The 13779-nt window shown below is 41.2% G+C and overlaps 1 protein-coding gene across 1 annotated transcript in view; it reads right to left on the reverse strand.

Annotated features, from left to right (window-relative positions):
• Window positions 1–11613, reverse strand: part of LOC120995103 — a 29011-nt gene extending 17398 nt beyond the window's left edge. The window contains exon 1 of the mRNA XM_040424111.1: window positions 11499–11613. Within this exon, the coding sequence (XP_040280045.1) occupies window positions 11499–11552 (54 nt within the window). The 5' untranslated portion in view covers window positions 11553–11613. The remainder of the gene's footprint in view (window positions 1–11498) is intronic.
• Between the last annotated feature and the right edge of the window lie 2166 nt (window positions 11614–13779).

Here is a 13779-nt window from a genome sequence, read left to right on the forward strand (position 1 = left end):
GTGTCATCTAGTCAATAGTGCGAGGGCTTGTATCCCTTGCATGTGGAAACAAACGTTGACTCCCAGAATGGCACTCTAGTTCAGTAAAATTCAGGAGGGCATGAGAATGGAGGACCTAACTGCATCTATGAGGGGTACGCATGCCACATTTCATAAAGCATGGCGACATTGGGTATTGTTCCAGGGTTCCCAGGAGTACAAAACGCTGTTGGCAACATTACCTGGACAGGTAATTACCCTTTCCCTTCTGTTTTTCTAACTCTGCCCTTCTGCCATTCTTCTATTTTAAAGGAGTTCTCTCATCACATACAATCACTAGCATATGGCCCCATTGTCTTATAGGTGCAGGTCCCACCACCGAGACCTGCACCCATTTCGAGATCGGAGCCCCAAAAGTTTTGGATGCCTCCATTCATTCTCTATGGGGCCACCAAAAATAGCCAAGCGCCATTCACCAGAGTCCTCCAGCCACCACCTTGCGGGGCTCTGTTCCCAATATAGGAGACAGCAATAGCAATATGCCCCCATTGTCTGTGATGAGACAACCCCTGTTTCTTGTATTTGTAATGGTTTCGCCCAGCATTTGGGTTTTGATGTACACTTGATAAGCATATTTCAGGTCAATGGATTGATTTTTGTCCATTCAAGATACCACTATATTCTCTAATGTTTTATTGAAAAATTAAATTAAAGCATAAAAATAAATATAGATAGGTACAGTGTATGTAGGTATTACTGGAGTTTATAATATAAAACATTATTGGTTTGCACAATATATAGCAGAACTATGGTTGAGTACAGGGCACTTTCACACTTGCGTTAAAGTTTTCCGGTATTGAGTTCGTTAGTATAGGGGCTCAATACCGGGAAAAAACCTGATCAGTTTTATCCTAACGCATTCTGAATGGAGAGCAATCTGTTCAGCATGCATCAGGATGTCTTCAGTTCAGTCACTCTTACGGTATTTGGTCAGAGAAAATACCGCAGCATCAGTGCTCCAGACTAAAAAAAAATACCTAGTAGCCATTGGCTCCTGAACTAAAAATTTTATTTGGTCGCCAAATCGAAACAGAATCAAAATTTTGGTATCATGACAACACTATGCCGATCAGATCGGCGTAGAGTTGTTTAGATACCAAAATTTTGATTTGCTTTCGTCACCATAAAAAAGTATTGCGATACTCCATACCACGCGAAAAAAAAGAAAAAACACCAAAAAAAGCCGCGTGCATTTCGCATTTTATTAAACGTTCGGCCCATAATAGAACAGTCCTATCCTATTTTTTGGGGTGACAAGGTGACTAAAAAATGGCAAATCACATGGTTTTTATTTATTTATTTCTGTTACGGCGCTCACCGCATAGGAGATATTTTTAAATAATTTAATAGTTTGGACTTTTCGGACGCAGCGCTATGTAATATGTTTATTTATTTATTGTTTATATATTTTATATGTAAAATTGGGAAGGGGGGGGGGGGGGTTTAAACTTAATATTTTAGGGTACTTCCACACTAGCGTTTTTCTTTTCCGGCACGGAGTTCCGTCACAGGGGCTCTATACCGGAAAAGAACTGATCAGGCATATCCCCATGCATTCTGAATGGAGAGTAATCCGTTCAGGATGCCTCAGGAAGTCTTCAGTTCAGTCATGCTACGGTTTTATCTCAGGCGAAAAAAAACTGAAGACTTGCCTGAATGCCGGATCCGGCATTTTTCCCCATATGAATGTATTAGTGCCGGATCCGGCATTCAAAATACCGGAATGCCGGATCAGTCCTTCCGGTCTGCGCATGTAAACTGTAAAAATGTGTAAAAAGATACAAGACGGATCAGTCTGTCCGCATGACAAGCGGAGAGACGGATTCGTTCTTCAAGCAAGTGCGGATGCGGTGCGATTTTCACGCACAGTTGTTAGGCGACGATCGGGATGATAAGGAATTTCCCCTTATCGGGATGATAATGTTATTTCCCCTTATAACATGGGTATAAGGGAAAATAATAGCATTCTGAATACAGAATGCATAGTACAATAGGGCTGGAGGGGTAAAAAAAAAAAAAATGATCTCACCTTAATCCACTTGTTCGCGCAGCCGGCATCTCTTCTGTCTTCATCTGTGAGCAATAGGACCTTTGATGACGTCACTACGCTCATCACATGATCCATCACCATGGTGATGGATCATGTGATGGACCATGTGATGAACGCAGTGACGTCAAAGGTCCTATTGCTCACAGATGAAGACAGAAGAGATGCCGGGCTGCGCGAACAAGTGGATTAAGGGGAGTTAAATTATTATTATTTTTTTTTTTAACCCCTCCAGCCCTATTCTACTATGCATTCTGTATTCAGAATGCTATTATTTTCCCTTATAACCATGTTATAAGGGGAAAAAATACAATCTACACTACAACTAACCCAAACCTGAACTTCTGTGAAGAAGTTTGGGTCTGGGTACCACAGTCAGTTTTTTTATCACGCGCGTGCAAGACACATTGCACCCAAAAACTGAACATCGGAACGCAATCGCAGTCAAAACTGACTGCAATTGCGTACCTACTCGCGCGGGTTTGCCGCAATGCACGGGGACGCATCCGGACACGCTCGTCTGTAAGGGGCCTAAGAGAACTAAACCAGCAATCTTTTAATACCTTCTACTATACACTAATACGCTGTTTTACAGTTCATAATCATTCTGACAGGCAGGATGCCATAGCAGCTCAACATGGCAGACCTGGAGCATTTCAGATAGCCCTCGGCTGCCATGTCAACTACTCAGTAACCTGTGACTGCCTTTTCGGGGTGCCAATTGGAGGACATAAGAAGCTCGCTCACTGTGTCTAACTGCTCAGATGATGGGGTCATTATTGATCGCAGGATCTGAGGGGTTAAACTTCTGGGATCTCCGTTTCTGGCAGTGGGAGAAAGGTGCCAGCTGTATAATACAGTTGGCAGTGATAAGCAATGGCATGCGCACTGAACATGACATACTATTATGGCATAATGCATGAGCTACCAGCACGTCACTGAGTGGGAAGGGTTTACAAGAAAATCTGAAGATTATTAGTTTAGTTTCTTTTCTACAAAGTTAACATTAAAGCGGTTGTTTACTGTTCCTTATCAGCAAACTGAGAGCCATGTTCTATCACTATGACACAAGATTTATCTGTATCTGAATGAACTGACATCCAGGTAAGGCTGGGTTCACATTATGTTAAATGGATGACTGACAGGTGCCATACAGTAGCAATCCATTGTTTATAATATATATATTATACATACACACACGTTAATGTATATATATATATTTTTGCGCTGGACTGCAGGATGGAAAAGCTTAGTGTATTACACTTTTGTATCCTTTTCCTATATGTTAATCGTAGGGCATAAATAGAGCATAGACCCCTTCCCCATTGTTAGGCCTGAAAATATTATACATTTGTACAAATCAGTGGTAATGTGTTTAGAGGGTCGTGACAGACATCTCTAAGAAATGCCAAAAACTTTCAATTGCCATTTAAATCTAAAATCATATTTCACTCATTTGAAAGTCTCCCAGCAAAAGATCATTTCTACTTGATTTACTTTTTAAGAGAATATTTAAAAGTGAATTGAGTGTTTTTTCAGTGTTCACATGTAAGTTTAAAGTGAATGTTGCATCAGAAAATGACCTATTGTGTAAAGCATGTCTATTCCAGAATATGGTTCTCAGCCAGAACCTCAGTCCTAGGGCCACACAAATATACCTACTGTAATAACTGGATACAGTATATACTGATATTATTCACCCATTGAGCCATCGGTATGCCCAGAAGCCATTGTGTTCCTTGCTTGCATTTCAAAGACAAATTGTAAAGTTGGGGGAAAAGCAGTCGACAACATTTGGGTGGTCATAGGGTGGAGGCTGAGAGACAGGAAGATATAGGCTAGGTGAAGCTAGGGGGCTGGGGCCCTTTCCCTGCCAACCCTGGAAGGACCACAAGCTAAGTTATATCATATGTGTGCTTTCTGTGTATGTATATAAGCATAAAGCTTAGTGTGTACATATAGTCTGCAATTGTATTCCATTATATGTGGGTCTGTAGATTGTGTGTTTATGGATGTGTACATTATATATGATATCTATTCATGAATCTCTATATGTACTGGATGTCAGCTTGTTAGAAGGGTAGGTGGTATACATGGTATATGTTGGGATCTAGAAGGAGGTACTGTTGCTGTGTGTAGTGGAGTATTCCATGTAATGTCTTGTATTTGTATCTCCATGTAATGTCCATTGCTTTGTCATCTCTATGATATCAGTAAGGTATTTTTCTATATAAGTATCTGCAAGGGTTGTATGTTACTCCTGGGGTGTATGAAGGACTGGAGGATATATATATTATATATATACACACACTCACCTAAAGAATTATTAGGAACACCATACTAATACGGTGTTGGACCCCCTTTTGCCTTCAGAACTGCCTTAATTCTACGTGGCATTGATTCAACAAGGTGCTGATAGCATTCTTTAGAACTGTTGGTCCATATTGATAGGATAGCATCTTGCAGTTGATGGAGATTTGAGGGATGCACATCCAGGGCACGAAGCTCCCGTTCCACCACATCCCAAAGATGCTCTATTGGGTTGAGATCTGGTGACTGTGGGGGCCATTTTAGTACAGTGAACTCATTGTCATGTTCAAGAAACCAATTTGAAATGATTCGAGCTTTGTGACATGGTGCATTATCCTGCTGGAAGTAGCCATCAGAGGATGGGTACATGGTGGTCATGAAGGGATGGACATGGTCAGAAACAATGCTCAGGTAGCCCGTGGCATTTAAAAGATGCCCAATTGGCACTAAGGGGCCTAAAGTGTGCCCAGAAAACATCCCCCACACCATTAAACCACCACCACCAGCCTGCACAATGGTAACAAGGCATGATGGATACATGTTCTCATTCTGTTTACGCCAAATTCGGACTCTACCATTTGAATGTCTCAACAGAAATCGAGACTCATCAGACCAGGCAACATTTTTCCAGTCTTCAACAGTCCAATTTTGGTGAGCTCGTGCAAATTGTAGCCTCTTTTTCCAATTTGTAGTGGAGATGAGTGGTACCCGGTGGGGTCTTCTGCTGTTGTAGCCCATCCGCCTCAAGGTTGTGCGTGTTGTGGCTTCACAAATGCTTTGCTGCATACCTCGGTTGTAACGAGTGGTTATTTCAGTCAACGTTGCTCTTCTATCAGCTTGAATCAGTCGGCCCATTCTCCTCTGACCTCTAGCATCCACAAGGCATTTTTGCCCACAGGACTGCCGCATACTGGATGTTTTTCCCTTTTCACACCATTCTTTGTAAACCCTAGAAATGGTTGTGTGTGAAAATCCCAGTAACTGAGCAGATTGTGAAATGCTCAGACCGGCCCGTCTGGCACCAACAACCATGCCACGCTCAAAATTGCTTAAATCACCTTTCTTTCCCATTCTGACATTCAGTTTGGAGTTCAGGAGATTGTCTTGACCAGGACCACACCCCTAAATGCATTGAAGCAACAGCCATGTGATTGGTTGACTAGATAATTGCATTAATGAGAAATAGAACAGGTGTTCCTAATAATTCTATAGGTGAGTGTGTATAATATATATATATTTTAATATGTGATCAGGTACAGCCGTACCAATAACTGACGTTTTTAACCCTTTATGCACTTAGCACTTTTTGCACAGTGTTCACTATGTGTAAACACGTACTAAATAGATACATATTCTATTTAATTGTAATAGAGGCACAGAAATATATTTATATACATTGTTCTTGATATTATTTTGATCACTTTTGTATGCTCTAAATATGAGTAGGTTTATAATGTTTATCATGCACTTATGTCATGTGAGGATATGGTTAAAGATCATGTGACTAGATTGTAGACACCCCTAACCACTGATTGTAATTGATTTGTATTGAATTGTGGGTATATATACCTTGTCATATGCACTGTTATGTAGCTTGATAAAGGCCTCATTGAGCAGGCCGAAACGTCGCTTGGAATAAAGTTTGGGGTCCTCACCCGTTCACTCTATACTGGAAGTGCTGCCTCGTCATTTGTTTGAGAGATTATATATATATATATATATACAGACAAAAGGAAGGCCAGCAGCACACCAAGGTTTTCAACGAAATGTGAAGTTTATTCCTCCAGAGTCAGCTGCTGACTCTGGAGGAATAAACTTCACATTTCGTTGAAAACCTTGGTGTGCTGCTGGCCTTCCTTTTGTCTGTATACTACATTGAATCTCGGTGCTGATTCACACTGGCCTGACCTTGCACCCGCCATTGACAGAGTGCTGCATCCTCATTTTTATGATATATAGATACAGAGAGTACGTGGGTTACATAGGAAACAAAGATAACAGCCTAGGAATGGAATAAACGGGACGGCAGACAGAGACATAGAAATCTCTCATTTCCAAGCAGCAAATTCCGCTTTTCAGCATCTGTTACCAGAAAGATATTGAAGCAGGCAGGTCCGCAGAAGCTAGCAGTCTTCGTCTCTTCCCAACAAAGGTGTAGTACAGGAGATGGGCTGACTGGCAGTTCTGCGCCTGCACTGGGTACTGAAGGGTCAGGTGTGATGTCATTTTCACTGCCTGGTCTTGTCAATCAAAGTGCAGGGGGAGCGGCAGCAGCACAGAGAACGGAGCCTCTAGGTGTAACGGCAACGCCCTGATTGCTCCTAGAGGCTCATTTGCATATATTAACATTTCAGTTTTCTCAGAAATAAAGCCTGCTAGCTTCTGCTAACCTGTGCACATGTCGCAGGTCAGCCTGTTTCACTGCAAAGATTCTGCTGACAGAAGCCCTTAAAATCAAATTTTTGCATTGCATTTTTTTATTTTCCATGTTACCATCTATATTTTAAAAATGTAAATAATCCTGCAATTTTCACACTGGCTGCTAGATCTAACTGGTAATGATTTTCCTTCTGTGCACTTAGCTTTACAGTAGCCATTATCATTATCACCACAGGCAGAATTACAGTGACCAGTAACTACAGTATATAGATAGGACAGCATCCACCATTCACAACAGGAGATATCACAGCTTATCAGCTCCCTCCTGACCTCTGAACAGGTCACACAGCATGCACAGAAAATTCTCCCATACAAGTCCATTGGGGTCTCCTCCTGTCCGTTGTGTCTATAGCCCATGTAGCTGCTCTCAAAAGAAAAGGAAGTCTTAAAGGGCATCTGTCAGCAGATTTGTACCTATGAAACTGACTGAGGCTACTTTCACACCTGCGTTAGGTGCGGATCCGTCTGGTATCTGCACAGACGGATCCGCACCTATAATGCAAACGCTTAGATCCGTTCAGAACGGATCCGTTTGCATTACCATGAACAAAAAAAAAAATATATATATATTATTATTTTTTTTTTTTTTGTTCATGATAATGCAAACGGATCCGTTTTGAATTTACATTGAAAGTCAATGGGGGACGGATCCGTTTGAAGATTGAGCCATACTGTGTCAACTTCAAACGGATCTGTCCCCATTGACTTACATTGTACGGATCCGTTTGCCTCCGCACGGCCAGGCGGACACCCGAACGCTGCAAGCTGCGTTCAGGTGTCCGCCTGCTGAGCGGAGCGGAGGACAAACGGTGCCAGACTGATGCATTCTGAGCGGATCCGCATCCACTCAGAATGCATTAGGGCTGGACGGATCCGTTCGGGGCCGCTTGTGAAAGCCTTCAAACGGAACTCACAAGCGGAGCCCCAAACGCTAGTGTGAAAGTAGCCTGACCCGTTACATGTGCGCTTGACATCTGTGTTGGTCCCATGTTCATATGTGCCCACATTGTTTTAATCAGGGGCGTAGCTATAGGGGTGCAGAGGTAGCAGTCGCTACCGGGCTCAGGAGCCTGAGGGGGGCCCCAAAGACCCTTGTGCTGCATAAGAATACACTGATATTATAGAAAGTGCATGCTGGTGAAGTTACACCTCTGGCTGGAGAAAAGGGGTTAGGTCAAGAATTTGGCATGGGGGTGGGGTTGCCGTTTAAATTTTTGCGTCAGGCAGCAGGAAGGCAATGTGCTTCCCTGCCCCCGGCCACAAAGCACTGAGGGAAGGGGGCCCAGGATGAACTCTTGCACCAGGGCCCATGACCTTTTAGCTACACCCCTGGTTTTAATATATGCAAATGAGCCTCTAGGAGAAATAGTGGAGTTGCCGTTACACCTTGTTGTACCTTTTCATAGGTAAATGCATTGATATCCAATTTATTCTAGTCAAGGTGGATCTTCATTGCCTTTAAGAGCCATGCTCGACTATAGTTGCAATTTTGTATGTCTTGAGTAGGCCAAATTAAGGTCACACAAAGGTTTATACTCTTCAGTGTTATCCTTCCCATGAATGTACCAGTCTGAGAAGAGGCCTCCTTGTTTACTTTTACATTTATGACGGGCGATAAAGATAAGCTCTGTGCAGCTGGTGATAATTACCTATACAATTAGGTAATTATCAATGAAGCAAAGTATATAATATTCATGTATTCATTTAATGATCCTTAGTTAGTCCTTTGCATAAAACAATCAGTAGGACATATATATATATATATATATATTTGTTTATATTATATTGTTATATGTTACGAAGACAACATGTATCCAGTATATTGTATATATTTCTCATTAGAAGAGTATCTGTGAAGATGTGTGTTTTGTAACAATTAATCACATCTTTGGTATGACAGGAGGTACTGATATCTCTGTGAGAAAACAAGCCATTTACGATCCATAAATTAAGTGTGAGAAACGTTAAGTGAGACGCCTAGAGGTCTGTCTCTAATTGCTACAAGTGTCAGAATTAATCCCTATGGCTTTGAATTAAAGCTTCTAAGGTCAAAATGTATATTCAGACTTACATAAGTTAACCCTTTATACTATGATGCAGATAGCTTATACAGCAGTGCCACCTAGGTATCAGTAGGTGATATTACAACAGTAGCAAAAGTGCATTCTGGGTAAGGTTATGATGTCACATTTTTTATCAATGATCACGCCCATCCGACAATGATTGGAAAGATCCAAACTAGGAAGGTGTATCTAACTGATAAGTTTGTGATCATAAGCCATACACAGGAGGTAGAAAGGAGAAGAGAGGAGAGGGAAAAGGAGAGAGAGGAGAGGAGAAGTTGAGGTCTATCAAGATGAAAGCCATGGTGAGATGCGCTATGATGGACCACCCAGCTTTCCTAGGAGCAGAAGTGAGATTCCTACTAGGACTTTGTAAGAGACACAGGAAATGGTATGTCATTTTATTAAGACTAATTTGATAGTGTGGGTGAAATTATACCATCTAGATTGGCAAATAAATAAATAATTAAATTGATCATCTCCATATTGAGATGTAGTCTTAGGATATTGTGAGGCTTCATTCTACCTGCAGAAGAATCTAGACTCATAATCTAGCAAAGCATTAAATAATTGCATATATATATTTATATATTGATAGAGCATTCTTCGCCAAGCTAAGTGATGGATTCCCACAGGAAGGACTTATTTCAAGTCCTTCCATTTAAGATATGGTCTAGTAAGATCCTAGATCCCTGTTATTTGTCTTAATAGTATTACCAAAGTTATATATGTGAAAATAGTCCAGGATGGGGCGGAAGGATACAGTTATCTCTTCTAAGTTATATCCTTGAATGGATTTGCCCATGTCTGAAGTCATGTGATGTGTAGTTGGTTAGGGGGGGCAGAATGTATTTAGCATTCTATATTGATGTCTAGGATTAGACATGCCCATCCTGATATCATGAGGTTTTCTCTGAACAGAAGTAATGTATATAACTTATGTTCCTACTTTGATATCCTAACCTAATAATAGCTTGGTTATAATGTGACAAGTTATTTCCACTCACATGTGTTGTTAAGCTTGTAATGCTTTATATTAACGCTATATATATTCATTTGCATGTATCATTGTGTTTATTTACTTATATATGTTTATAACCTTGTAACCAATAAATCTGCATATTTTTATAATACCTGTGTATTATTGTATAATGCAGAACTACATTTTATCATTAACATCATCTCACGTCAAAAAGAACTTATTTATCTGAGGAAATAGTCGGACTCAGATGTGAATTGTATCAATTAGGTTGTCTACAATTCACCAGGTCATGATTTTAAGAATTTACGACAAATTTTATAAATTTTATTTTGTTATGATTAATTATTTTTATGACCATAATTAATAATTCCTAATTGAATTATTACCCACCGACAACCTAGGAGGCTCTGCTCTCTCTGCAACTGCTGCCCCCTCTCCACTTTGATTGACAGGACCAGGCAGTTAAAACTTCACTCATTTGCATATATTAAAACATAATTTTTTAATATAAATCAGCAATGCGGGCACATATGAACATGGGACCAACACAGAGGCCTCCAGCTGCCAAGAGCACATGTAACAGGTCAGCCAGTTATATAGGTACAAATCTGCCATCAGATGCCCTGTAAATGTGGTTGTGTCTCTTCTTTGCTCCTTCTGTTGCTCATATACAGTTTTATGTTTTCCTACAGCTCCAGTCTGTTGATGCCATGAGAAGAAATGAATAGTGCCCAGTGTGAAAACTGCAGGATGTTATTTTATTTTTAATATAGATAGAGACACGGAAAATTAAAAAAGCACCAAAATTTTGATTTAAATAATAGTTTTTTTAGGACATTTCCTTTAAAGGGAATGTCACCCTCATTTTGAACTATTATCTACAATAATACATGAATAGTTCTGCAGAAGAGGAGTCCAGATCACTATTTTTCATTTTCCTACTGCCCTCCCTTACACTACTGCAAGCACTAAAATCTGCGCTTGAAGTGTATTGATGCGATTGCTGTGCATGCACATACAAGTCCTCTCAGCCGTCTAGACTGTATTTCAGTGCAGTTTTGAGAGCTGAAGGGGGGGGGGTATGGGAGGGCAGTAGAAAGAAAAAAGAAAAAGAAAAAAGAAAACAAAAAGACCTGCACTCCTTATCTTAGGTACTAGTTAAGTAGTACTACAGTTAAAAATTTAAATGGCCCTTTACACGGGTCAGGAATTGCACAGATTGTCGCTAACGAGCGTTCATAGTAACGCTTATTAGCAATGATCAGGTGGTGTAAACGTACCACCAATCGTTTGGGCACACGCAAAAGTGATCGCTTACCGGCAGCAGATCGTGCTGTGCAAACGCGATCTCCTGCTGGCAAACGAGCGATGATATTAGCGATTGCTCCTCCCCATACTCTGGAGGAGATCACTGCATGTAAATGTGGCAGTCTCCTCCGCTTGCGATCAACAGATCGTCGGGAAGGAACGCTTCCGTCCCGACAATCTGCTGTAATATCATCCCATGTAAAGGGACATTTAGATCGAAGCGAGATTCCCTTTAATAGACATTGTTTTTTCTTACCGGAAGAAGTGTATTATTCAATCAGTAAATTATTGGTGGAGCCGAAACACTTACATCTCGCTGGGGGTGTCCACGATGCCATCCCCTGTCTCCTCCACGGTGATACATTTCTTCTGAATCAAGCCAATGTGCCCTTCACAAAAAATAAGGCTTGCACATCATTCAGACTAAACAATAAAAAAACAAAATGAAAAACAGCAGCTTTAAAAGGGTTTCCCAACAAATTACATTTATCGCACAAATAAATAAATAGATTTTAACCTAATTGGATTTGTTATGAATTTTGAAGATTTTTGGACGAATTGTGCAAAACTGAAGCTCAGCACCACTTTACTGTGAATATTAGCAGGGAAAACCATGAGGGAGGAAGAAGATGGATGATCACATGACATTGGAAAAAAGTGTGTGTGTGTGTGTGTGTGTGTGTGAAGGGGGAGGAAGGGCAGGGTGCGATTGGCTTATAGGCTGACAGCTTAAATCAGACAGACAATCAGTGGGCAGGCAGCTTCTTATGCTGAGAAAAGAATTGTCAGTGTCTTAAAGGGAACCTGTCACTGGGATTTTGTGTATAGAGCTGAGGACATGGGTTGCTAGATGGCCGCTAGCACATCCGCAATACCCAGTCCCCATAGCTCTGTGAGCTTTTATTGTGTGAAAAAAACTATTTGATACATATGCAAATTAAGCTGAGAGGAGTCCTGTCCCTGACTCATCTCAAGTACAGGATTCATCTCAGGTTAATTTGCATATGTATCAAATCGTTTTTTTGACACAATAAAAGCACACAGAGCTATGGGGACTGGATATTGCGGATGTGCTAGCGGCCATCTAGCAACCCATGTCCTCAGCTCTATACACAAAATCCCGGTGACAGGTTCCCTTTAAGCTTTTGAACTGAAAGGGAGTTATATGGCAGGGTCTGACAAAAAGCCACTAATGTAGTGTGATGGGCACGCTATAGGGTTAGAATGTAATCAGATTTTAGGGAATTTGATCAGGAAAAGCTTTCAGGGAGTGAGGAGCTGGTTACACTGTTTAATACTGCTGCTGACAACTACTTCTGCATTATAGAACCCATTACAAATCCCCTTTTGTATATACACTCTGCGTATATACACTCTGCGTAAAAAAAAAAATATACACTACAGTTTATAGGCTTATTGCCAGTACACCAGCGTTTGCAGCAAAATGCTGATCAATTGCACATTATTTTCTTGTAAAAACAATTACAGTACATTATCTTTTATATTAAAACACATTGCAACATAGCAAAAGCTTCTTACAGCAATAACTATTTTTATACCCATGTTACAGAACGCATAGCTAAAGACATTTTACCGCAAACACAGAATTGTTATATCGCTGTTAGCGCATGCATTACTGCAAAAGACCACGCAGTTCACCACAAACATTGCATTGTTACTAAAGTAAATACCGAATTTTTCAGACCAACAAATCAGACCCTTAATTCTTAGACTAACAAATCAGACTCCTAATCCTCATCAGACGTCAATATATCAGACACCCAAGCTCCACCAACCTAAGATCAGACCACCAACCTCCAGCCTCAGAAAAGACCCCCCCAACCTCCATCAGCCTCAGATCAGACGCCCAGCCTCCATTAGCCTCAGATCAAATCCCCTATCCGACCCAAACAATCAGCCTCTGATCAGATCCCATCAGTCTCAGATTGCAACCCCCAGTCCCACTCAGACCAGACGTTGCAAAAATAAATTAAACAAACAAACTTACCTTACTTGCTCTGGACAGCGACACAGATCCAGAACACACCACTCCATTGCGTCTTCCGTGTCCACTGTGTATTGTGACCTGACGCGCCTACAAGCACTACATCCTGCCGCTATGCCCGGTCAGGACACCACAGCAAGACCTGGAAGAAGACCAGGAAAGGAGAGTACAGCCAGCGCAGCACTGCCCTGTGCCTCCTGCATACTAATAACTGCTTTCATAATGGAAGAAGTCAGTAGCATTCGGACTATAAGATGCACTGCCACTCCCCCCCCCCTCCCCCATTATATTTTTTTTTTGAAGGGGGGGGCGAGTCTTACAGTCCGAAAAATGTTTGGAGAATGGGAGGAACATTTAATTGCATAACCGTCTTTAAACTGCATAAGGGGGGGGGGGGGGGGGGGGGGACTTTAACAATTTATATACCAAACCCATGACTTTTCATTAATATAGGCTTCATAATAAAGTGTCTGGAAAACAGAAAACTAAACACCCAGGCCTGGTCTTCCAAGCGTCACAATGTGGGTAGTGGCGGCACCACCCATGCGGTCAGTAGATACTTCTCCCAGGCACCACATTATTACAA

This window comes from Bufo bufo, chromosome 3 (assembly GCF_905171765.1).
Source record: "Bufo bufo chromosome 3, aBufBuf1.1, whole genome shotgun sequence".
Taxonomy (NCBI): Eukaryota; Metazoa; Chordata; class Amphibia; order Anura; family Bufonidae; genus Bufo; species Bufo bufo.